General features: G+C 42.2%; 1 protein-coding gene across 13 annotated transcripts in view; it reads right to left on the reverse strand.

Annotated features, from left to right (window-relative positions):
• The window catches only part of SUSD1 (sushi domain containing 1), a 141,805-nt gene that overhangs the window by 17,900 nt on the left and 99,949 nt on the right, over nucleotides 1-23,956 (reverse strand). For 6 of the 13 annotated variants that reach the window (XR_007477858.1, XM_033427454.2, XM_033427452.2 and 3 more), the window contains 4 exons: nucleotides 23,727-23,823; nucleotides 19,049-19,307; nucleotides 11,729-11,768; nucleotides 204-297 (listed from right to left, as the gene is read on the reverse strand). Coding sequence is in view for 12 of the 13 variants with exons in the window: in XM_033427454.2 (XP_033283345.1) it covers nucleotides 204-297; nucleotides 11,729-11,768; nucleotides 19,049-19,307; nucleotides 23,727-23,823 (490 nt within the window). In the remaining variant the exon portion in view is untranslated. Of the gene's footprint in view, nucleotides 1-203; nucleotides 298-4,636; nucleotides 5,870-7,125; nucleotides 7,550-11,728; nucleotides 11,769-19,048; nucleotides 19,308-23,726; nucleotides 23,824-23,956 lie in introns of those variants that run through there. The other 7 variants (XM_033427450.2, XM_049710962.1, XM_033427451.2 and 4 more) reach the window with 5 other exon arrangements.

Below are 23,956 nucleotides of genomic sequence, written 5' to 3' on the forward strand. Positions count from 1 at the left end.
CACTGACCCTGCTCTCTTCCTGGGACTGGAGGGCATGCCCCTCCCTCCTGAGGTGCAGAGTTACCCGTGCCTTTCACCTGCTGAGCCTGGGACAACCTCCCGCACTCCCCCTCTGACCCTCCTCGATCCCAGCTGTTCTTCCTGACTCCAGCCCCACCCTCCCTCCATTCCACTCATTCCTCAAAAGTGACAGTCGCACATACCACACTGCTGAGAAGGAGAGGAATGCGAGGACAATCACAACAGCCAGGGAGCCTAGCCCGACGCCTACCATCTGCTGCAGCGTGAGCGATGAATCTGCGGGACAAAACCACACGCTGAACCCACAGAGCACAGAATCACGGCCCTCCACAGAGGTGCACACCCACCTGACCTCGTTCTCTTTTAACCAGAGGTTGGCCCCATTTAACAAACCATCCCAAGAATGCCCAGAGGTTCCTCTGTGCCGCCTCAGTTGGCCCTGAGACCAGGGCATCAGGAAAAACCGTTCCACGACATCTTTGAAAAGGAAGCGTAAAACTGGGCCACATTCAAGTTACAAGGGATAAAAGTTGATTTGTTGGGCACACACGTACAGCACCCTGTGTTGTGTGTGTTGGTCTTCTCTCAAGTCAATTACACTTGATCGATTTTTACCGGCACTTTTCCTTTGCGTCGAGGAAGATGTCATTCTGACGTCGTTTGGACTTTTGCTCCAAAAATGGTAGCTCCAGTGATCAAATATAGCAAACAGGGACTTCCCTGGTGCTCCAGTGGTAAAGAATCTGCCACTGGGGGACGCGGGTTTGATCCCTGGTTGGGGAACTAAGACCCCACATGCTGCGGGGCAACTAAGTCCGCGCGCCACAACTACTAAGGTTGCTCGCCTCCACTAGAGCCTGCATGCCGCAAACTACAGAGCCCATGTGCTCTGGAGCCTGCGCGCCACAGCTAGAGAAGAGAAAACCCGCTGCCACAAATAGAGAGAAGCCTGAGCACCACAATGAAGAGCCCGCATGCCACGACGAAAGATCCCTCACGCCTCAACAAAGATCCCGCGTGCTGCAACTAAGACCCGATGCAGCCAAAAAAATAATAATAAAAATATTAATAAAATAAATAAATCTTTAAAAGAAAAACAAACATAGCAAACAAATCCTCTCTGTTGGGTAGAGTCATCTGTCATTTCCCCTACAGGAAGCAAGGGTAGTACCTCCCTGCTCTGTTCAGCAGGTTGCCATGAAGATAAAATAAGAAAATTGATGGAAAAGCTCTTTGAAAGACATTCGTGTGTTCTATTCAGAGGTGCATCGCATGTCAACTCCAGAGAGATCCCTGGCTGTTCACTGAAAAACGCGCACATTTGAGTTGTACATTTGGGCCAAGTGACTAAGTCAGGGCATCATGTTCTAAACCAAAGATCTCATTTTAACTTGCAAACACTTACTTAGCACTTACTATGTGCCAGACACTGTTCTAAAACCTCTCCTAACCACCCACTGGGTACCATAATAATAGCACCAGGTATTATTACACTGGGTACTGTTATTATTCGCATTTTATAGATGACGAATCCAGACATGGAGTGGTTAAGAAACTTGCCCAAGGTCACCCAGCTAGTAAATGACAGAGCCAGGATGCAAACCCAAGCTGCCTGGCTTCAGAGTCTGCTTTTGACCAAAGCACCATGCTTTCCCAGTGCAGATCTGAATCCAGCTCTTTCTGCAGCAGAGTGGGTCATGTTCTCCCCCAAAAGTCAGCGGTGCTGGCCCAGATCTTTCCTCCACAGGCTGATGATTATGGGGCCTCGGGCTGTGGTTGCTCAAATTCCTCTTTGGAAGAACAAAAATCTGTACGATGGTGCCACCAGACATTGAGAAGATCTTGGGGGGCTGACTTTGCATGTATAGAATTAAAAATAAAAATGCCACCAAGTCATGGAATAAGTTTGAGGGAGTGCAATCAATTCCAAATTTTTCCAGATGATTTGTTGCAGTTGTCGTCGTTGGAACATCAAATTACAGTCATCCCTCAGTATCCATGGGGGACTGGTTCCAGGGCCCCCCTTGGATACCAAAATCCTCAGATGCTCGAGTCCCTGATATAAAAAGGTGTAGTATTTGCTTATAACCTACTGTATACTTTAAATCATCTCTAGATTATTTATAATACCTAATACAACATAAATGCTATGTATATAGTTGTAAATACAACATATTCAATAAATGCTAGGTAAATAGTTGCCAGTGTGCAGCAAATTCAAATTTTGCTTTTTAGAACTTTTTGGAATTATTTTTTCTGAATATTTTCAATCCACAGTTGGTTGAATCCATGAATGTGGAACCCGCAGATATGGAGGGCCAACTGTATTTCATGTGTCTGTACCCTCCTTTTACCAATGCACCAGGCATATGCTTACTGCTCCCCCTGGGTAATCCAACACTGCCATTGAAGAGCTGAAAACAGCAAAAGCAAACATCTGTTACCGTAAGGGGAGAGGGGCTTAAGAGGAAAAATAGCCCCTGGACTTGAGACCCTCAAAATGTAGATGACTTATTTCCCTGGCAGTAAATGTAGCACATTTGAGAACCGTTCAAGCTACTTAACTTTTTCATCATCGATTCTGTGCTGTCTAATACAGTAGCCGCTAGCCACAATGTGGCTATCTAAATCTAAATTGATTTAAATTAAATTAGATTTAAAATTCAGTTTCTCAGTCATACTATTTTAAGTGCATATTTCAAGTGCCCAGTAGCCACAAGTGGTGAGTGGCTACCATACTGGACAACACAGCTTTAAAATCTTTCCATCACTGCAGAGAGCTCTACTGGTCGGCACTGCTCAGATCTCTACAACCAGGTTGAGAGCAATTTGATTCTACTGGAGACTCTACAGGAGAACTGGCACCAGCAAAAGCAGCCATGGAACGTATCTCTTGCTAAAGAGCCTGGCAAATCATTACCTCAGAAAATGTTGTCAAGAGACTTTCTAGAGGGACTTCCCTGGTGGCTCAGTGGTTAAGAATCCGCCTGCCAATGCAAGAGACACGGGTTCGATCCCTGGTCCGGGAAGATCCCACATGCCATGAAGCAACTAAGCCCGTGTGCCACAACTACTGAGCCTGCCCTCTAGAGCCCGTGAGCCACAACTACTGAGCTTGTGTGCAACAACTGCTGAAGCCCGCGCGCCTACAGCCCGTACTCCGCAACAAGAGAAGCCACCACAGTGAGAAGCCTGCGTGCTGCAACAAAGAGTAGCCCCCACTCGCCACAACTACAGAAAGCCCGTGTGCAGCAACGAAGACCCAACGCAACCAAAAATAAATAAAATTGATTCTTTAAAAAAAAAAGAGAGAGACTTTCTAGAAAAACATGGCATGTATTGTTTGGCTACTTTTGGTATTCAGAAGAAAAAAGCCTTGACATTTTTAAGAAGCCATATTATAAAATGGGAGGAGGAGTTCTGGTTAAATTAGAAATTAATAAAGAAAAAAAATTAAAGGAGTGACTTGAATTACTAGATATTAAAACAGCACAGTAAGCTCACAGTACTGTGAGCTTACTGCTCACAGTAAGCTCACACCCAGCCCTCATTTCCCCACACTGTCCACCGGGCATTGTTAAGTATTGGCTGAAGTCAAAATCCATTGTGCTTGCCACAGTTCCCTGACCATTTAGTGACTCTGTGCCAGAAGAAAGAAGAGTAGTTTCATCCAATCTGCTCATAGCTCCCATACTGACTGCTGGGAACTACGGCTTCTTCTCCCAGGTGGACACAGAGCCATCTCTTAAAGACCATGCCTGGCCTTGACTTCAAGTTATCATCATGCACACTTTGCAAAATCTACCTCCCTTTCACAAAGTTCCATGCCCTTTGCTCATCCTCTGTCTTCCCACTTTTCACTTCTTCGTCAAGATTCCTCAAAGATCACTTGCAGTGGTTTATCCATCTCATTTGCAAATTGTATGAGCCTGCTAGAATTTAGTGCTTCATCCATGGCAGAAGACTTTAATGTATGGAGAGCAGTTAGCTCTTCTCTAGTTTTCAAATATCAAAGAGGACATCTTTCACCCTTAGCAGGAAGCCCAACTATTCCTTACTCTCGAGGTATGTACTGGGAAATCATCTTTATTCATTCTGTATAACATGACTTGGGTTGTAGCTCCAGGCACAATTCTTGCTGGTAGAACAGTTCCTGGTTATATGTCTTTTTTTCTACATTATATATGTACTCTGTGAACATGAGTCAATCCAATCATGGTATAACCACATGCTTCTTTAGGGACTTCCCACATTAATTCCTTACTGAGAAAATGTATAACTGGCCAATGTGAATTACATTTTTCAGAGTTTTGCCATCCTCTGGTTACCTTCCCTTCCATGGTCACATGCCATGAAACCATACTTATTTTTCTTCTCAATCACTTGTAGAATATCCTTTTAGAAACCCAAGTGAGTGAGCCATGTGTTATATCCCAGATTCTCAGTGATTCATTCTTTTTTTCTTTTTTAACATCTTTATTGGGATATAATTGCTTTACAATGGTGTGTTAGTTTCTGCTTTATAACAAAGTGAATCAGTTATACATATACATATGTTCCCATGTCTCTTCCCTCTTGCGTCTCCCTCCCTCCCACCCTCCCTATCCCACCCCAGTGATTCATTCTTAAAGCGAGTAAATCCATGAGGCTTAAACTCCACCAGTCTCTGTAGGGTGGCTCCCCGAAGAGGTATAGTGCTCAGGAAGAGTGATAGGGATTCCCTGGGCTTATCTTGAACCTTTTCACTAATGGAAATATCACAGGTGTTGAAGAGCCAGTTAGAAAGGCCCTATTCCTACTCACAGACTTCGTGACAGCTTGAGGACTTCCTATGGCTGTGGACATTTTTTCATGAATTTACACCAGCAGGGTCATTTCCTGAAAGCAACAATTCTGTTCTCCAAAAGGCACAAATAATTAGCACTGTGACTTCTATTTAGTGTGTTAAATTTCTCTCTGCTATTTTAGGGTTCCCTTGCTTGAATCCCCTGTGGAGTAGGAGATGGCAAAGGAAATCAAAGTAGAAAACTAATTTAGAGATAAGTAAAGTCTGATGAGTCAACAACATTATTGAATTCATTCTCTATTGCAGCTTAACAAATTACCATAAACTTAGCAGTAGCAGCCATTTATTAGCTCATAGTTCCATGGGTCAGAAGTTCAGGCACACTGTGACTGGGTCCTCAGCTCAGGGTCTTACAAGGCTGAAATAAAGATGTTGAGAGGGCTGCATTTCCCTCTGGAGGCTGTGGGGAAGAATCTACTTCCAAGCTCATGCACGTTGTGGGCTAAATTCAGTTCCTTGCAGTTGTAGGACTGAGGTCCTCATATTCTTACTGGCCGTCAGCCAGGGGCCGCTCAGCTCCTACAGGCTGCCCGCATCCCTGCCACGTGGTCCCCTCCATCTTCAAAGCCAGCAGGAGAAACCCTTATGTCAAATCCATCTCTCCCTTGGAATCTCCAATTTCCCCTGTCTTTGACTTCTAGACACAGATTTAAAGGGCTAATGTGATTAGGTCAGGTCCATCCAGATAATCTCCCTATTTGGGACTTTAATTACATCTTCAAATCCTTTCACAGCAACAACTAGAATGGCCTTTGAATGAATAACTGAGAGAAAGTAGGTGTACCCCAAGGACCAGGAATTTGTGAGGCCATATTAGAATTCTTCCTACCACTATTATGAAGGTTTAAAATGAGTGTGACTTCCTAACATCCCATACAAAAATAAACTCAAAATGGATTAAAGAACTAAATGTAAGGCCAGACACTATAAAACTCTTAGAGGAAAACACAGGAAGAACACTCTTTGACATAAATCACAGCAAGATCCTTTTTGACCCACGTCCTAGAGAAATGGAAATAAAAACAAAAATAAACAAATGGGACCTAATGAAACTTAAAGGTTTTTGCACAGCAAAGGAAACCATAAACAAGACGAAAAGACAACCCTCTGAATGGCAGAAAATATTTGCAAACGAAGCAACTGACAAGGATTAATCTCCAAAATATACAAGCAGCTCATGCAGTTCAATATCAAAAAAACAAACAACCCAATCCAAAAATTGGCAGAAGATCTAAATAGACATTTCTCCAAAGAAGATATACAGATTGCCAACAAACACATGAAAGGATGCTCAACATCACTAATCATTAGAGAAATGCAAATCAAAACTACAATGAGGTATCACCTCACACCAGTCAGAATGGCCATCATCAAAAAATCTACAAACAAGGCTTCCCTGGTGGCACAGTGGTTGAGAGTCCGCCTGCTGATGCAGGGGACACGGGTTTGTGCCCCGGTCCGGGAAGATCCCACATGCCGCAGAGCAGCTAGGTCTGTGAGCCATGGCCACTGAGCCTGCGCGTCTAGAACCTGTGCTCCACAACGGGAGAGGCCACAACAGTGAAAGGCTGGCATACCGCTAAAAAAAAAAAAAAAAATCTACAAACAATAAATGCTGGAGAGGGTGTGGAGAAAAGGGAACCCTCCTGCACTGTCAGTGGGAATGTAAATTGATACAGCCACTATGGAGAACAGTATGGAGGTTCCTTAAAAAACTAAAAATAGAAATACCATATGACCCAGCAATCCCACTACTGGGCATATACCTTGAGAAAACCATAATTCAAAAAGAGTCATGTACCACAATGTTCATTACAGGTCTGTTTACAATAGCCAGGACATGGAAACAACCTAAGTGTCCATCAACAGATGAATGGATAAAGAAGATGTGGCACATATATATAGTGGAATATTACTCAGCCATAAAAAGAAATGAAATTGAGTTATTTGTAGTGAGGTGGATGGACCTAGAGTCTGTCATACAGAGTGAAGTAAGTCAGAAAGAGAAAAACAAATACCATATGCTAACACATATATATGGAATCTAAAAAAAAAAAAAAGGTTCTGAAGAACCTAGGTGCAGGACAGGAATAAAGATGCAGACATAGAGAATGGACTTGAGGACACGGGGAGGGGGAAGGGTAAGCTGGGACGAAGTGATAGAGTAGCATTGACATATATACACTACCAAGTATAAAATAGATAGCTAGTGGGAAGCAACTGCATCACACAGGGAGATCAGCTCGGTGCTTTGTAACCACCTAGAGGGGTGGGATAAGGAGGGTAGGAGGGAGACACAAGAGGGAGGGGATATGGGGATATATGTACACATATAGCTGATTCACTTTGTTATATAGCAGAAACTAACACAACATTGTAAAGCAATTATACTCCAATAAAGATGTTAAAAAAAATAAAATAAAATGAGTGTGAGTGTATATGTGTATACATGCATGCACATAGCATATTCATAGATAATGTACACACTAAGCTTATACCTTGATGTTAATCTTCTCTGGCTTATTTGATAAATATTGCACCCACTATGCTTCTTTTCTCACCAGACTGTACTGTTGGTTCCCCAGTAATCATTCAACTCAATTCAATAAATTCTGACTGAGCACCTACTGTGTGCCAAGCACTGCTCCAGCCTTCAAATGCTCTCTCTCAAGCGTATGAAATCTAGTAAGAAAAAACAAGTACACCAGTGACTCAAAAGTGTGGCAGAATGGCTAAAGAGAGGGAGGGAGAGAGATCCTGCCCTGTTGAGGAAATTTTAAAAAGTGTCAAGGAGGAGATGGCATTGATTTTAATCTTGAAGAACAGGTGGGGTTGTAATAAACAGAAATTACAGGAAGGTTATAGGGCAATCCAGGTGGAAGTAAGTACATAATCGTATGAGCAAGACATTAAGGAGAGAAAGCAAGGGCCATATCCAGAGAAGAGCTGCCACATCGCTTTGAATGGAGAAGAATGAGAGATGCAATCAGAAGGGTACATTGGTGTCCAACTGAGGCCTTGGAAAGAAGAAAAAGAAATACTGGAGAACTGTGGAGGGAACATGTCAGGGGGTAGTGTAGGCTCGACTGAAGAGGGAAACCTGAACACTGTGATGGGAGAGGAGAAAGAGGCTTGGCCATCCATCCAAAGGCCTCTGCTCAGGGAGTGAACACAGAAATGACAATCAGAGAGGTCTGCCCAAGTGCAAAATGTGGGCTAAATGGGAAAGAGGAGTAGTCACTAATGACTCAGAGCTTTCATGCCTATGACTAACGGATGTTCCCTGATGACAGTTTATCATCATCTCACGTATATCAAATGACCTTGCTCTGTGACTCAAGAAAGCACAGAATCATAGTACTTTGTGGCTGGAAGGGATCGCAGAGATTTTGGAGGAAGGCAACAGAGAACCAGCCAAGTTAAATATAATTTCTAAGACACTCAGCTGATTAGTAGCAGGACTTGGGCAAAGAAGCCCAGGCCTCTGCACTTCCCATCAAACCGACTGCTGGCTCCCTGAGAGTCATCACAAAGCTCTTTTAGGGGCAATGTGCAAAAGGTAAGTAGCATAATTCATCAGAGGACAAAGGCAAGAATGGGGCTGTTGCTTGGCATGAGTGAAACTGAAACAATTTGAGGACTTATTTGGATTCTAGTTCTCTCCAAATTACTTTCTGAAATGGCAGGCTCCAAAATTTTGGCAAAAGGAGACTGCCAGGTGAGCGCACAACCCATTCTGTATGTAGACGTATACCTGCTCGAGCTGCCTTCAAAATTTCAACATAACTGGGTTTTCTATTATCTCAGCTCTTTCCAGTAGCTTGAATTCAAAGGTTCAGACTCTCTTTCAACATGAGGGGAAAAAAGCGCGGCCAAAAGCCACTTAGATATTTCCAAAGCAAAATCCTTCCTGTTAACTTAATCACGGTAGAATGACTGTAGCCAGCTCTTTGGCCATTACTTCTACCCAGTTTGAGTTTGTTAATCACACTGAACAGCTGCTGAAAGCAGTGGATTCTGGAAGCTATTGTATCTGTGCCTGTCCATGATGCTCGCACATCTCCATTCTTCTGGTAAAAGCACCTCTTTTCCTGTAGGAACTCCATCCCGCCCTTAAAGCTTCAGGGAATGGATTGGCAGAAAAATTTCCAGATGTCGGAATGCATGATTGTTTTTTGTGGCCATCATTCAATTCTAAGAAAGGGGGCTTAGTCTATCTGCACGCAGAAATGTAAGAGCGCACATCTTTGTTCAGAGAGGCCCTCACTCATGGACATATATACACTACCAAATGTAAAATAGATGGCTAGTGGGAAGCAGCCGCATAGCACAGGGAGATCAGCTGGGTGCTTTGTGACCACCTAGAGGGGTGGGATAGGGAGGGTGGGAGGGAGACGCAAGAGGGGGGAGATATGGGGATATATGTATATGTATAGCTGATTCACTTTGTTATAAAGCAGAAACTAGCACACCATTGTCAAGCAGTTATACTCCCATAAAGATGTTAAAAATATATAGCGAGAAAATGCAAAAAAAAAAAAGACGCCCTCACTTATGATGCTAAGTGAAATAAGTCAGACAGAGAAAGACAAATACAGAATGATCGCACTTATACATGGAATCTAAAAAAGCTGAATTCATAGAAATAGAGAATAGAACGGTGGTTGCCAGGGGCTGGGGGTGGGGAAACGGGGAGATGATGGTCAAAGGGTACAAACTTCCAGTTGTAAGATAATTAAGTTCTGGGACATATTCTAATGTACAGCATGTTGACTGTAGTTAACAGTACTGTACTGCACACTTGAAAGATATTAGGAGAGTAGATCTTAAATATTCACACATACATATACACAAATTATATATATAAATATATACATACACCTATATACATAAATTACATATATATATGGTGATTATGTGAGGTAATGGAGGTATTAACTAACCTTACTGCGGTAATCATTTTGCAATAAGTACGTGAATCAGATCATCACATTGTACACCTTAAACTCACACGACGTTATATGTAAATTATTTTCTCAAGAAAATTGAAAAAAGAGAGAGAGGCCCTTGCGGCCTGGCAATCTTCAATCCAAGCTGGCTGACAGTCAGGTAATGTGCCTTGCCCAGTTGAAAATCCATGCCCCCTACCCTTGTTGAATTTGGTGTGAGTAGAGATAAAGACGTGGGAAATGAGATTAGGGGATAAGCAGAAAACGAAGGAAGCTTATTTCACCAGGTTCCTCCCAAGCATTTCCTGCTAGGTACCCTCTACACACAGGGTAACAAACCCCCCAATTGTAAGGGACCATCCACTGGACCCTCCTGGGAAGCACCCCAGCCTGTTGTTTTATGATGCTCTGAGGTGAGGGAGAGGATGTAAGGAGTTAAACCGATACTCTGGGCTGAGAGCAGAATTCCTCAGGCTGTTGCTAGGATTCATGAACCACAAGGAAAAGTTCCAGACTCAAAAGGTCATAAACTTGACAAGATTTCTGGTATTAGCTACAAACTAATGGAATTCTTATGAATCAAATCCAGTGGCTGGCTGCCTGCTGGTTTAAAGAAATGTACTGCCAGGGAAATCCCAGCCTGGCAAACAAGGACCTGTGATTGCTCAACCCCTGAGGCAACTCCGCCACCCAGATAACTGCCCCCATGAAGCAGACGGTTTAAGTTGTAGGCACTCAGTGGGGCTCCTTCTCTCTGCCTCTCTTAGGGAAGGCTCTGGAGGAAAGGGACAAGGCTGCTCTCCCATCAGGCAGAGCCCGAGGCAGCCAAACTAACTGACCAAGTGACCCATTCTGCTGCCAGGGCAGGAGATGCTTGCCTTTCCTGTCCAGCAGGATGTGGTCCTTGTTATGGGCCCCCTGGCCACTGCACGGTTCTTTATCTTTTCTTCCTTTCTAAATGAACGTACTGATTGTGATTATCCACCTTTCCCTTTCATATTATATACTGTGGTTTGAGAATGGTTAAGTTTGCCATTAATCATAGATTGCTAACAGATCATGAGAAGCACATCTAGATTAATTAGATCAAGAGAGACGGATCACCCCCAGGAACCCTGGTCTTGGAGCTGGATTCAGTAAGAGACCCACCTTTGAGCTGTCTTCTCCTTGGGTTCCAGTTTTGGTTGTATGGAGGATAATTTCACTTTCTTAATGGAGGGTGTTTTTCTAAATAGTGTATGTGTATGTGTGTGCACATGCTAAGTAGCCAAATGGTTGAAAGTAGTGGACTCCTGGTGGCTCTTTGTTTTGGTCCGCCAACATGGTTTTCTGTGCCTCTTCCTGATGGGGATCCTGTCCCCCTCTCAATGTAACCCTGGTTAGGTTGCTGATCACATTGATCTGCCCCCAACCAGCCATACCAGTAAGCCCCAAACGCAAGGTAGGCTAATCATACTACCCTATCTCCTCTTAATAGTGATTCATCCAATGGAGAGTCACTTAGCTAGGAGAAGAGACTCCCTGAATTGAAAAACTGTCTGTTCCCACTGCAGTGGCTAAGCTGGGGCAGCTGGTTCCCCCCCAACCACCACCACCACATAGCTTATAGTAGAAGAAAATGAGGCCAACTCACACTTAGAGAGGAGATAGAGACAGATAGAAAGGGACAGTCCTACTTCTGGTGTTGAGTCCCAAGTCCCAGTTTCTGGAGGCCTGGTGATGCCACTCTGGTTCTAATTCCATAAGTTCCCACCCCTCATCCTTTTCAGCTATGGTTTTTTGTAGGCTAGTCTGAGATGTGTTTTTGTCACCTGTGACAATTTAAAAAGAAATCTCATTAACATACACTTGATGCTGCAGAGTGGACAGAGGAGAAATAAGGAGAACAGTCTTAGGCAGAAAATGGTTTTACCTTTTACCTGAGCCCAAACTGCACAGGAGCTTCTTCTCACCTATAAAGGAAAACACAGCAACACATATAATTGGGTGGCATGTGATGTCAGTTTAAATAACACACTTTAGCCCTCCAAGTTGCAGGGTTTTATCTCTTATTTTGGACCAAACGATCTTTAAAATCTCTTCTAGCTCTACCATCTTACAATTTAGCCTTATGATCACCAAGTGTTCAAAAGGACTGGCGTGGGCAGCAGAGACAGAAGTGATCTTAGGAATGGATGACCCTAAAGCTTTCCAATGTATCTCAGAAAGCACATGCTATGAGGAAAGAGCAGGGATGGTGGTAAGTTCCATGCCCCTTGCCAGCTCTCAGCAACTGGCACTGACTGCCTGGAGAACTACAGTATGTTGAAAAGGATTCTGGGGTCACATCCAGGTTCAGCAAGAAGTAGTAATGCATGTTACGTGCAAGGCTATGAGACGGCCTGGTATATACAAATACTTCACTTCTCTAGATGATATTTACCAGGCAAACTCAGTTACCCAAAACATAGCCAAGAACCAGGAAGAAAGCTAAAGGAACATGTATGAAAGCTCATCCATGGTAGAAGCAACCCACAAACTCATTGGCATGAAATACCTTCTCTTCTTCTCCCCTGCTGATATTATAGGCATATTTGTCTGTTAGGAATGCTAGGATTACCACTGATTTATGATACAAGTCAGCAAAAAATTCCCCAGAGGAAACCAAATAGTAGAGGTTAAAGAAAGATTCCTTCAACTTCATTAAGTAATTCTCTTTCAAGTGACAAGCTTAGTCATTCTGGGTTTATTTTATTAAAAATTGAAAAACTATATTTACACTGATAAATTCTGGGAAAAGCTTAAAATGTCCACAAGGTTTTGAATGTGACTAAATTTTGCCTTGATGCTTAGTGCATCAAGTGCATTTAATAAAAGATAACATGCAATTCCTATACACTAATGATGAAAAATCTGAAGGAGAAATTAAGGAAACGCTCCCATTTACCACTGCAACAAAAAGAATAAAATACCTAGGAATAAACATCCCTAAGGAGACAAAAGACCTGTATGCAGAAAACTATAAGACAATGATGAAAGAAATTAAAGATGATACAAACAGATGGAGAGATATACCATGTTCTTGGATTGGAAGAATCAACATTGTGAAAATGACTATACTACCCAAAGCAATCTACAGAGTCAGTGCAATCCCTATCAAACTACCAATGGCATTTTTCACAGAACTAGAACAAAAAATTTCACAATTTGTATGGAAACACAAAAAAAAAACCCGAATAGGAAAGCAATCTTGAGAAAGAAAAACGGAGCTGGAAGAATCAGGCTCCCTGACTTTAGACCATACTACAAAGCTACAGTAATCAAGACAGTATGGTACTGGCACAAAAACAGAAAGACAGATCAATGGAACAGGATAGAAAGCCCAGAGATAAACCCACGCACATATGGTCACCTTATCTTTGATAAAGGAGGCAAGAATATACAGTGGAGAAAAGACAGCCTCTTCAATAAGTGGTGCTGGGAAAACTGGACAGTTACATGTAAAAGAATGAAATTAGAACACTTCCTAATACCATACACAAAAATAAACTCAAAGTGTATTAAAGACCTAAATGTAAGGTCAAACACTATAAGACTCTTAGAGGAAAACATAGGCAGAACACTCTATGACATAAATCACAGCAAGATCCTTTTTGACCCACCTCCTAGAGAAATGAAAATAAAAATAAACAAATGGGACCTAATGAAACTTAAAAGCTTTTGCACAGCAAAAGAAAACATAAATAAGACAAAAAGACAACCCTCAGAATGGGAGAAAATATTGCAAATGAAACAACTGACAAAGGATTAATCTCCAAAATTTACAAGAAGCTCATGCAACTCAATATCAAAAAACAAACAACCCAATCCAAAAATGGGCAGAAGACCTAAATAGACATTTCTCCAAAGAAGATATACAGATTGCCAACAAACTCATGAAAGGATGCTCAACATCACTAATCATTAGAGAAATGCAAATTAAAACTACAATGAGGTATCACCTCACACTGGTCAGAATGGCCATCATCAAAAAATCTACAAACAATAAATGCTGGAGAGGGTGTGGAGAAAAGGGAACCCTCTTGCACTGTTGATGGGAATGTAAATTGATACAGCCACTATAGAGAACAGTATGGAGTTTCCTTAAAAAACTAAAAATAGAACTACCATATATGACCTAGCAATCCCACTACTGGGCATATACCCTGAAAATACCATAATTCAAAAAGAGTCATGTACCACAATGTTCATTGCAGCTCTATTTACAATAGCCAGGACATGGAAACAACCTAAGTGTCCATTGACAGATGAATGGATAACGAAGATGTGGCACATATATACAATGGACTATTACTCAGCCATAAAAAGCAACGAAATTGAGTTATTTGTAGTGAGGTGGATGGAGCTGTCATACAGAGTGAAGTAAGTCAGAAAGAGAAAAACAAATACTGTATGCTAACACATATATATGGAATCTAAAAAAAAAAAAAAAGGTTCTGAAGAACCTAGGTACAGGACATGAAAATAGACGCAGACATAGAGAATGGACTTGAGGACACGGGGAGGGGGAACGGTAAACTGGGACAAAGTGAGAGAGTGGCATGGTCATATATACACTACCAAATGTAAAACAGAGCTAGTGGGAAGCAGCCACATAGCACAGGGAGATTAGCTTGGTGCTTTGTGACCACCTAGAGGGGTGGAATAGGGAGGGTGGGAGGGATACACAAGAAGGAGGAGATATGGGGATATATGTATATGTAAAACTGATTCACTTTGTTATAAACCAGAAACTAACACACCATTGTAAAGCAATTATACTCCAAAAAAGATGTTAATTAAATAATTAATTAATTAAAATAAAAGATAATATGCAAGAGTAACCAGTGAAGGGTATAGTTCAAGACACTGAGGAAGAAAAAGGACCTCAGACAGCAAGGCAGTTACTAGGGAACTGAGTGTATTAAAAGAGAGAAATTGAAATGGCAAGGTGAAGAAGGGAGTTCATTAAAATGGAGTGCCTTGCTCAGATGTGCATTTTATGAAATACATGATGGCAGTAGTATGGAGCAAGGAGATAGGTAGAATAAGAGACAAGAAAATGAGTTAGAAAATTGATGTTCAGACAAGAGATGTCAAAAGCTAAGCAGTGTTAATGAAAGAGAGGAAAGGATGATCTTAAATGGCATTAATGTGATAGAATTGACACAATTTAATGATGGACTGCACAAGAAGATAAGAAAAAAGGGAGGAGACAAGAATTATTCCTAGATTTCTGTCTTGACAACTGGGAACATGGTAATGATGTTTATTGGGACAGATATACAGAAGGAAAAACAAAAAGGGGAACTGGAAAACTCACACTTCCTGATTTACAAAGCTACAGTAATCAAAATGGTGTGGTACTAAGAATCTAGTATATAGCACAGGGAACTCTACTCAATACTCTGTAATGACCTATATGGGAAAGGAACCTAAAAAGGAGTGGATATATGTATATGTGTAACTGATTCACTTTGCTGTACAGCAGAAACTAACACAACATTGTAAATCAACTATACTGCAATAAAAAGTAATAATAATAAAAAAAAGTGTGGTACTGGTCTAAAGACAGACATACAAACCAATGGAATAGTATAGAGAGCCCGGAAATAAACTCTTGCATATATATCAAATGACTTTTTTTTTTGGCTGTGCCTCACAGCACGCAGGATCTTAGTTCCCCGACCAGGGATCGAACCCATGCCCCCTGCAGTGGAAGCGTGGAGTCCTAATTACTGGACCGCCAGGGAATTCCCTCAAATGACTTTTTTTTTTTTTTTCGGTACGCAGGCCTCGCACCACTGTGGCCTCTCCCGTTGCGGAGCACAGGCTCCGGACGCGCAGGCTCAGCGGCCATGGCTCACGGGCCCAGCCGCTCCGCGGCATGTGGGATCTTCCCGGACGGGGGCACGAACCCACGTCCCCTGGATCGGCAGGCGGATTCTCAACCACTGTGCCACCAGGGAAGCCCCCCTCAAATGACTTTTGACAAGAGTACCTAGACCATTCAATGGGCAAAGGAAATCTTCAAAAAATCGTGCTGGGAAAACTGGATAACCACATGCAAAAGAATGAAGTAGGACCATTACCTAACACCATATACAAAAATTAACTCAAAATGGATCAAGCCTAAATATAAGACTTAAAACTCTTAGAAGAAAACACAAAGGAAAAGCTTTGGGAAATTACATTTGGCAATGATTTCTTAGATATGACACCAAAAGCATAGGCGACAAAAGAAAAAATAGGCAAATTGGATTTCATCAAAATTAAGAACTTTTGTGCATCAAAGGACACTATCAACAGAGTAAAAAGGCAACTCACATAATGGGAGAAAATATTGGTAAATCACGTATCCAGAATATATAGCAAGCGCCTAAAACTCAACAACAAAGAAATAAATCACTTCAAAGATGGGCAAAGGACTTGAATAACCATTTCTCCAAAGAAGATATACAAATTGTCAAAAGTATCTGAAAACAAGCTCAACATCATAAATCATTATGGAAATGCAAACCAAAACCACAATGTGAAGCCACCAGACATCCATTAGGAAGGCCATCATTAAAACAGAAAACAGCAAGGGTTGGGGAGGATGTGGAGAAAATGGAACGCTTGTACACTGTCGGTGGGAGTGTAAAATGGTGCAGTGGCTATGGAAAACTGTATGGGGATCTTCAAAAAGAATTAATAAAATTATCAAATGATCCAACAATTCCACTTGAGGGTGTATACCCAAAAGAAGTGAAAGCAGAGACTCAAAGAGATATTTGAACACCCATGGTCACAGGAGCATTATTTGCAATTGCCAAAAGATGGAAGCAACCCAAGTGTCCATCTACAGATCATGGATAAACAAAATGTTTATCCATACGTACAATGGAATATTATTCAGCCTTAAAAAGAAAGGAAATTCTGAAACATGCTACAGCATGAGTGACCCTTGAAGACATTATGCTAAATGAAATAAGACAATCACAAAAAGATAAATACTGTATGAATCTACTTATACAAGGTAACTAGTCAAATTCATAGAGACAGAAAGTAAAAGGGTAGTTGCCAGGAGTTGGGGAAGAAGAGGAGGAATGGGGAGTTGTTTAATGGGTACAGAGTTTCAGTCTTGCAAGATGAAAAGTTCTGAAGATTGGTTTCTTAACAGTGTAAGTGTACTCGACACTACCAAATTGTTAGTTTAAAAATTGTTAAGATGGTAAATTTTATGTGTATTTTACCACAATTAAAAATAAATATTAAAAATTATCACTGCTAAATGTCTGAGTATTAGATGGTGATTGTTGCATTACCACCATCTTGTAAATATATTAAAAACCATTGAATTTGTACACTTTAGAATTATATGAATCGCATCTCAGTAAAGCTGTTTTAAAAAGAAAAATAAATAAATAAATCACTACTGATTTTAATATGTCTGCAACACTAATATATTTGAAACCCACAGGGGAAGTAATAGCAATTCAAATATGTGAGTCCAAATATAAATTATTTCATAGAACAAGCACGTGTTCCGCTTAGCTGTATGAAAAAGAGGCATCAATGACATCACAGGAAAGTTCCCTATAAACTAGAATTCTTATCGTAATCTCCCACTTCATTCCCTTTGTGCCCCAAATTGATATTGATCCATATTGAAGCCCTAACCCCCAATGTGATGTTATTTGGAGGTAGGGCCTTTGGAATGTAATTAGGTTTAGATGAGGTCATGAGGGTAGGGCCCACATGATGGGATCAGGGTCCATAAGATGAGGAAGACTGATCAGAGCTCACTCAGTCCCCACCACATGAGGACACAGCAAGAAGGCAGCTGTCTGCAAGCCAGGAAAAGGGTCCTCCCCGGGGAACCAAAGTAGCCTGCACCTTAATCTTGGACTTTCCCGTCTCCAGAACTATGAGAAATAAATGTCTGTTGTTTAAGCCACGCAGTCTGTGGTATTTTGAAATGGCAGCCCAAGATAACTAATACACCCTCCCAGACCAAAGTCTCAATCTGAGACAGCAGCTCTCTGAGCAATCTCTAAGTTGCACACATATGGTACTGCCCGTGTTGTCTATGGCTAGAAACACCAAGTCAGGATCTCCGGGTAATTTTCCAGCAAGGAGGCCTTGTCTAAGTCATAAACACCTTTGGAACAAATTCAGGGCAATATATTCTGGACTTTAGTCTTCCAATTCTTAATCCCTACATAATTGCCACAAAACACCACCAGAACTTTTTGCTACTTGGACATATTCTTAGTTTTATATCAAGCATGATAATGGCACATGTAACTTGTGTCCTATACAGAATTTAATTGCGTGTTTCAGTTTTAAATATGTGATGAACCTTACACGCAAGATGCCTCAAATTCATCAGTCAAGAGATGTTTCTATTAATATTATTTTTTCTAGTTTCCATTACCAACCGATATGAATTGATACCAAACCTTGAGTCCTCCTAGGGCAACCATCACAATGTTTCTTCTAGATCTTCCACCCCTGACTGACCCATCCAGCTCTTGCTATGTCTAGCTCATTATATTTATCTATTCTTTTTTTTTTTTTTGGCCACACTGCATGGTAGATGGGATCTCAGTTCCCTGACCAGGGATCAAACCCGCGCCCCCCTGCATTGGAAGCACGGAGTCTTAACCACTGGACTGCCAGGGAAGTCCCTATCTATTCATTCTGTAATGAATATGTCGTTGTATGTCTCAAGAAAGAACCAGCACTGGAAAAACATAGCCTTTCTAAGGATGGAGAGAGGAGAGTGAGGCTTACGCAATAGCCAAGGAAATAACGGAAGCAGAAAATAGAGCCAGAAAATAGTGCTGAACTTAATCTGCCCCTCCTGCTGGCTTCCTGGAGAATGGGGAGAGGCAGCAGTCTGGCAGGAGTATGGGGAAGTGACAGAAAGATCTAGATGTTCCTCTCCAACTCAGGCTTCAGCAGTGCAATAGGATGAGGGCATTCTTGAAGCTTCTTAAAGAAGAACCCAAACTAGTTCAGTCCAAACAGGTCCCCCAGCAAGTTCAGAACATCAACCTCCAAAAAGGTTTCACCTGCTCATCCTTTATAAAGTGAAAAGATTCAACACATTCTTATTGTTCTTACAAGCAGTGTTCATCTCAAATATTGGGAAAACAAATGTGCAAATATTTAACTTTCACATGAAGAGGAAAATATAGAATTCACAAGAGTTTTTAAAGAAATATACCTTATTCCATTCACTTGTGATTCGTAATATAATGCAGTAATCATTCCCTATTTTCAAGGGTGCATTATAATATTTCCCATAGTACAGCCTGTCTCCGATAGATATCTCCATGGCATCATCAGGAACATCCTTGGCCAGCAGTTCTGCCGTCACATATCCATCAGCCCCAGAAGCATTGCTAAAGAATGAGGTAGCCTCTTCAGAATCACAAACAAATGTGCTTTGGAGGGCCAGGGGAAGCACTAACACCTGATATGAACTGGAAGAGAAAAGAAAATGTCTATCAGATCCTTGCTTGGGGGATTCGTTCATTCATTTATTCGTATTTGTTGAGCACCTGCTATGAGATCAACACTTTTCTAGACACTGGAGATGCAACACTGGATAAAAGTCCTTGCCCGTGTGGGATTTACGGTCTGACGGCTCCCACCGTCATGGAACTCCAGTTGGAACCAGCAGTGTTAATGCCAGATGACACTGGGTGAGGGATCTCTCCAAGTTCTGGCTGCAGATGGCTATCCGGTAAATCCTCTTTAGCTGGGAGAAGTTGCTGCACGTATAACTACCTGGAGTATATGTGTCTTAAAGTTGATCTAATCAGTGATTTTCAAATGGGCAAATAAAGCCCAGCTGTGGAAAGGGTTTAGCAGTCACATGGAGGCCAAATGCCTACAAGAGTTAATGCACTAAGTCTGCAAAAAGGCTCCACGCAATCACATGGGGTACCTAAAATGGAACTCATGTGATTTACATTCCCTCCAGTTCGCTACTGATACCAAAGTTCCTGTGAAATGAATGAGAAGCATGGAGTACAGATCACCATGAGTTCATCTAGTCTAACAATATCCTGAAAGAGCCAGAAAGGGAAAATCTCATATGTTCCCTAGATGTGGACAAAGAAACAAACTAGCAACCAGGTGTCATTTTTGTCATGTGTTTTAGTATTATTTATCCCACCAAATACAAAATCTGTCAGTGAAAGGAAGTGTAAGAACAAAAACACTCTGAGAGACCTACTAGAGCATGGACTTGAGGATATGGGGAGGGGGAAGGGTAAGCTGTGACAAAGTGAGAGAGTGGCATGGACATATATACACTACCAAACGTAAAATAGATAGCTAGCGGGAAGCAGCCGCATAGCACAGGGAGATCAGCTCAGTGCTTTGTGACCACATAGAGGGGTGGGATAGGGAGGGCGGGAGGGAGGGAGACGCAACAGGGAAGAGATATGGGAACATATGTATATGTATAACTGTTTCACTTTGTTATAAAGCAGAAACTAACACACCATTGTAAAGCAGTTATACTCCAATAAAGATGTTAAAAAAAAAAAAACACTCTGAGAATGAATCACGTCTTTCTTTTTATTCCCATCTATTTGGGACTCATCTCCTGCCTCTAGTATAGTAGGTGTTGGAATGTCTGCTTTTTCTATCAGGCTTGATAGCAGGGATTTGAATGATTTACTCTTTTTTCTTTTTTTAAGTTCATAGGGGTGCTTTTTTTTAACATCTTTATTGGAGTACAATGGCTTTACAATGGTGTGTTAGTTTCTGCTTTATAACAAAGTGAATCAGCTATACATATACATATATCCCCATAACTCCTCCCTTTTGCGTCTCCCTCCCACCCTCCCTATCCCACCCCTCTAGGCGGTCACAAAGCACCGAGCTGATCTCCCTGTGCTATGCGGCTGCTTCCCACTAGCTATCTATTTTACATTTGGTAGTGTATATATGTCCATGCCACTCTCTCTGTCCCAGCTTACCCTTCCCCCTCCCCGTGTCCTCAAGTCCATTCTCTATGTCTGCGTCTTTATTGAATGATTTACTCTTGTATCCTTGCAAATCCTTGCACAGCTCTTTGGCTGTGACTGATTCCTCACTAATGTTTCTTGAGTTGAAATTTCAGTAAAGAAGAAAAACATGCATCAGCATCAAATACGATTAGGGTAATTTCCAAAACTCATTAGCACACATAATTCTATTTTACCAATAAGTATACACTTCCTGCTCCACATTCCTAATGCCCCATCTCCTGCTTCCTAAGAGCTCATGAGTTACTAGGTTAAGAAAAGGGAGTCCTCCCCAACAGCAGGTGTTGGATTTGGAAACTATCCACCAACCAGGCTCCCCAAATTCCTAGGTGTCCTCAGGCCCCTGATTTCCACAAAGTTTCTGGGTTCACTTTCAGCATAGGGCTTTCTACAAAAGGGACAAAGTAAAGTCTGCAGGGCAATGACATGTCACTGCCATCACCAGTAAACATTTACTAAGCCTCCACTGCCGACAACGGAACACTTATAACAACAAACTTTCCTGGGGACTTGAAGACATCCCTATGAATCATGGCTGCAGGTAAGAAAGTAAATAGGCAGCAGACTCCATGCTGTCCGTAAGCACATCTTCAAGTCCCTCTCACCTTTCCATGTAGGTGGCGATATGCAAGTGCAAGTTCAAGGCTCACCTGAACTCTTTTGGTTCTGAACGTTGCCCAGTAGAGGCACCATTCATGACGCATAAAGCGGTATCCCCAATTAGCATGATCATAATCACCTGAGTTGCTTGATAATTGTACAAATTCCCAGCCCCCATCCCAGATCTACTGAATCCAAATCTCCAGTGGAGTCTGAGAATTCATACAGCTGATAAAGCACCCCAGGTACACTTGTAAGCTGGCAAGTGTGGGAGACACTAGCATGAAGAGAGCCCAGCCATAGCCTGCATCATCCGCCCAAGACCACCAAGCTAAGGAAGGGAGTGTGGACCCAGAGCCCCTGCTCCGCCTTGTGCCCAAGCCACTGTCCCCTGACAACGTACAAGGCAGACTCCGGCCTGTCACACGCTGGCGGTGCTGCTACCCCCAGCTCAAACCAGGTAGTCGGGCCAAGAAAACCCCCCAGTTGCCTGCTGGTAATTAGCCCCGATGATGTTGGGGAAGCAGCTGTGGCTGTTTAGAGCATGACTGCTCTGGAAGGACTTCTCCCCTCTTTTTCACCACCACCCTCCCTTGAATGACTCATAGATCTCCACTTCCTGTTTTGGAGGCACTGGTCGGCACAGAGCCACAAGGATAGACTGTCATTTGGCTTTTCTTTCTGCCTTACATAATCATCTGGCCTAAATATCACATACGTCTTGCAAATTCTCTCAGGCAGTGAGATCACAACTTCTGTTCTCCTTATAGCAACAGAATTACAATGCCTTCCAGTAACTTGTCAGGAATCAAGAAATAGAACAACTTAGGCCATATCCATGCCTGGAAAGACTTTTGAGCACTTACTGAACTCAAACTAATAGATTAAAAAGCTCAAGTTTCATTACAAATGGACACATAATATCGATAGGCTTTCTTTTTTTTTTTTTTTTTTTTGCGGTACGCGGGCCTCTCACTGTTGTGGCCTCTCCCGTTGCGGAGCACAGGCTCCGGACGCGCAGGCTCAGCGGCCATGGCTCATGGGCCCAGCCGCTCCGCGGCATGTGGGATCTTCCCAGACCGGGGCACGAACCCGTGTCCCCTGCATCGGCAGGCGGACTCTCAACCACTGCGCCACCAGGGAAGCACGACTTTCTTTTTTATAGTTTTGTGATACCTCACGAATTTTACCTTGATGGTACAGCAGGGTCATTAGACTGAAGGGTCAGGAGAGACACAGGCAGTATAAGTTCGGTCAAAGAAACAGGTTGTTGCCATCTCCTTGATTTGCTACTGTCACTAAGTTACTCATCTCTCCAGGCAAACCTCAATTTTCCTCTCTGAAAAGGGAATAATTCTGCTTTCCTAATCCTGCCATGACCTTTGTAAATAAAAAGCTTAATTGCACACAAGGTAGTCCAGCAACTAAGGTAAATTCCTTCCATCCTAATACCACCTGGAGTCCCAGAAGCAGTTGTTAACAATGCAGTGTCTTGCTCACATCTCAATACATGAATGAATTAAAAGAATGATCCAAATGACTCTTCCAGAAATCACTACACACATGGGAGTGGGGGAGGGAGAGGGATGGACTGGGAGTTTGGGGTTGGTAGATGCAAACTGTTACTTTAGAATGGATAAATAACAAGGTCCTAATGTACAGCTCAGGGAACTATATTCAATATCCTGTGATAAACCATAATGGAAAAGAATATTTAAAAAAAAGGTCTGTACGTGTATAACTGAGTCACTCTGCTGTGCTGCAGAGATTGTAACAACATTGTAAATCAACTCTACTTCAATAAAAAAATAAATAAATAAGAAAGCACTACACACCCCCCAAGATCATCCTTAAATAAAGGAAAATATATATATATTTTTTGTAAATGAAATGATGTTCCTGATCCACCATCACTAAAGGATGTACCTGGAGGCGTGAGTGCAAAGTGATAGCCTGACATGTCACGGGCACCCAACCAGTGCTCATCTAATGACCAATGGAACGGATTTAATTTCTCGAGCTCAGCTGCCCAAATGCTTGTCTCTGGTCCTTTACAAGTCTCTCTATTCATTAGGGAGGGTGCTAGCTGGAATTAAAGGCCCAGTCTGTACCCAAGGAAACAAAAAATGAGGTACTGACTGCACTGACTCAACTACTCCAGTGAAGCCACCTAAAGAGAAGTCTCCTCCTCACTCAAACCAAAGTTTTCAAAACACTCCATGGAGATCACTGGGCAGCCATGGAAAAGAGGCCACTACTGACCTGATGGGTCCATTTTTCTCCTTGGCTTTCCTCAGTCTCAGGCGTGGTAAAGGCCCTCCGTGCACAGTGAAAAAGTCTACTTCCGGAAGGGGAGGCTCTGAAAACATGTTGAAAAGAAGAAAGGGGGTATGATCAGAACGAGCAGAAGCATGAAAAAAGTGGTCCTCATGGGGCATCAAGAGGAAAGTTTTCATGTAAGAAGAGATGAGCAAATTCAGACACATGCTCCG

This window comes from Orcinus orca, chromosome 6 (assembly GCF_937001465.1).
Source record: "Orcinus orca chromosome 6, mOrcOrc1.1, whole genome shotgun sequence".
In the NCBI taxonomy this organism is placed as follows: domain Eukaryota; kingdom Metazoa; phylum Chordata; class Mammalia; order Artiodactyla; family Delphinidae; genus Orcinus; species Orcinus orca.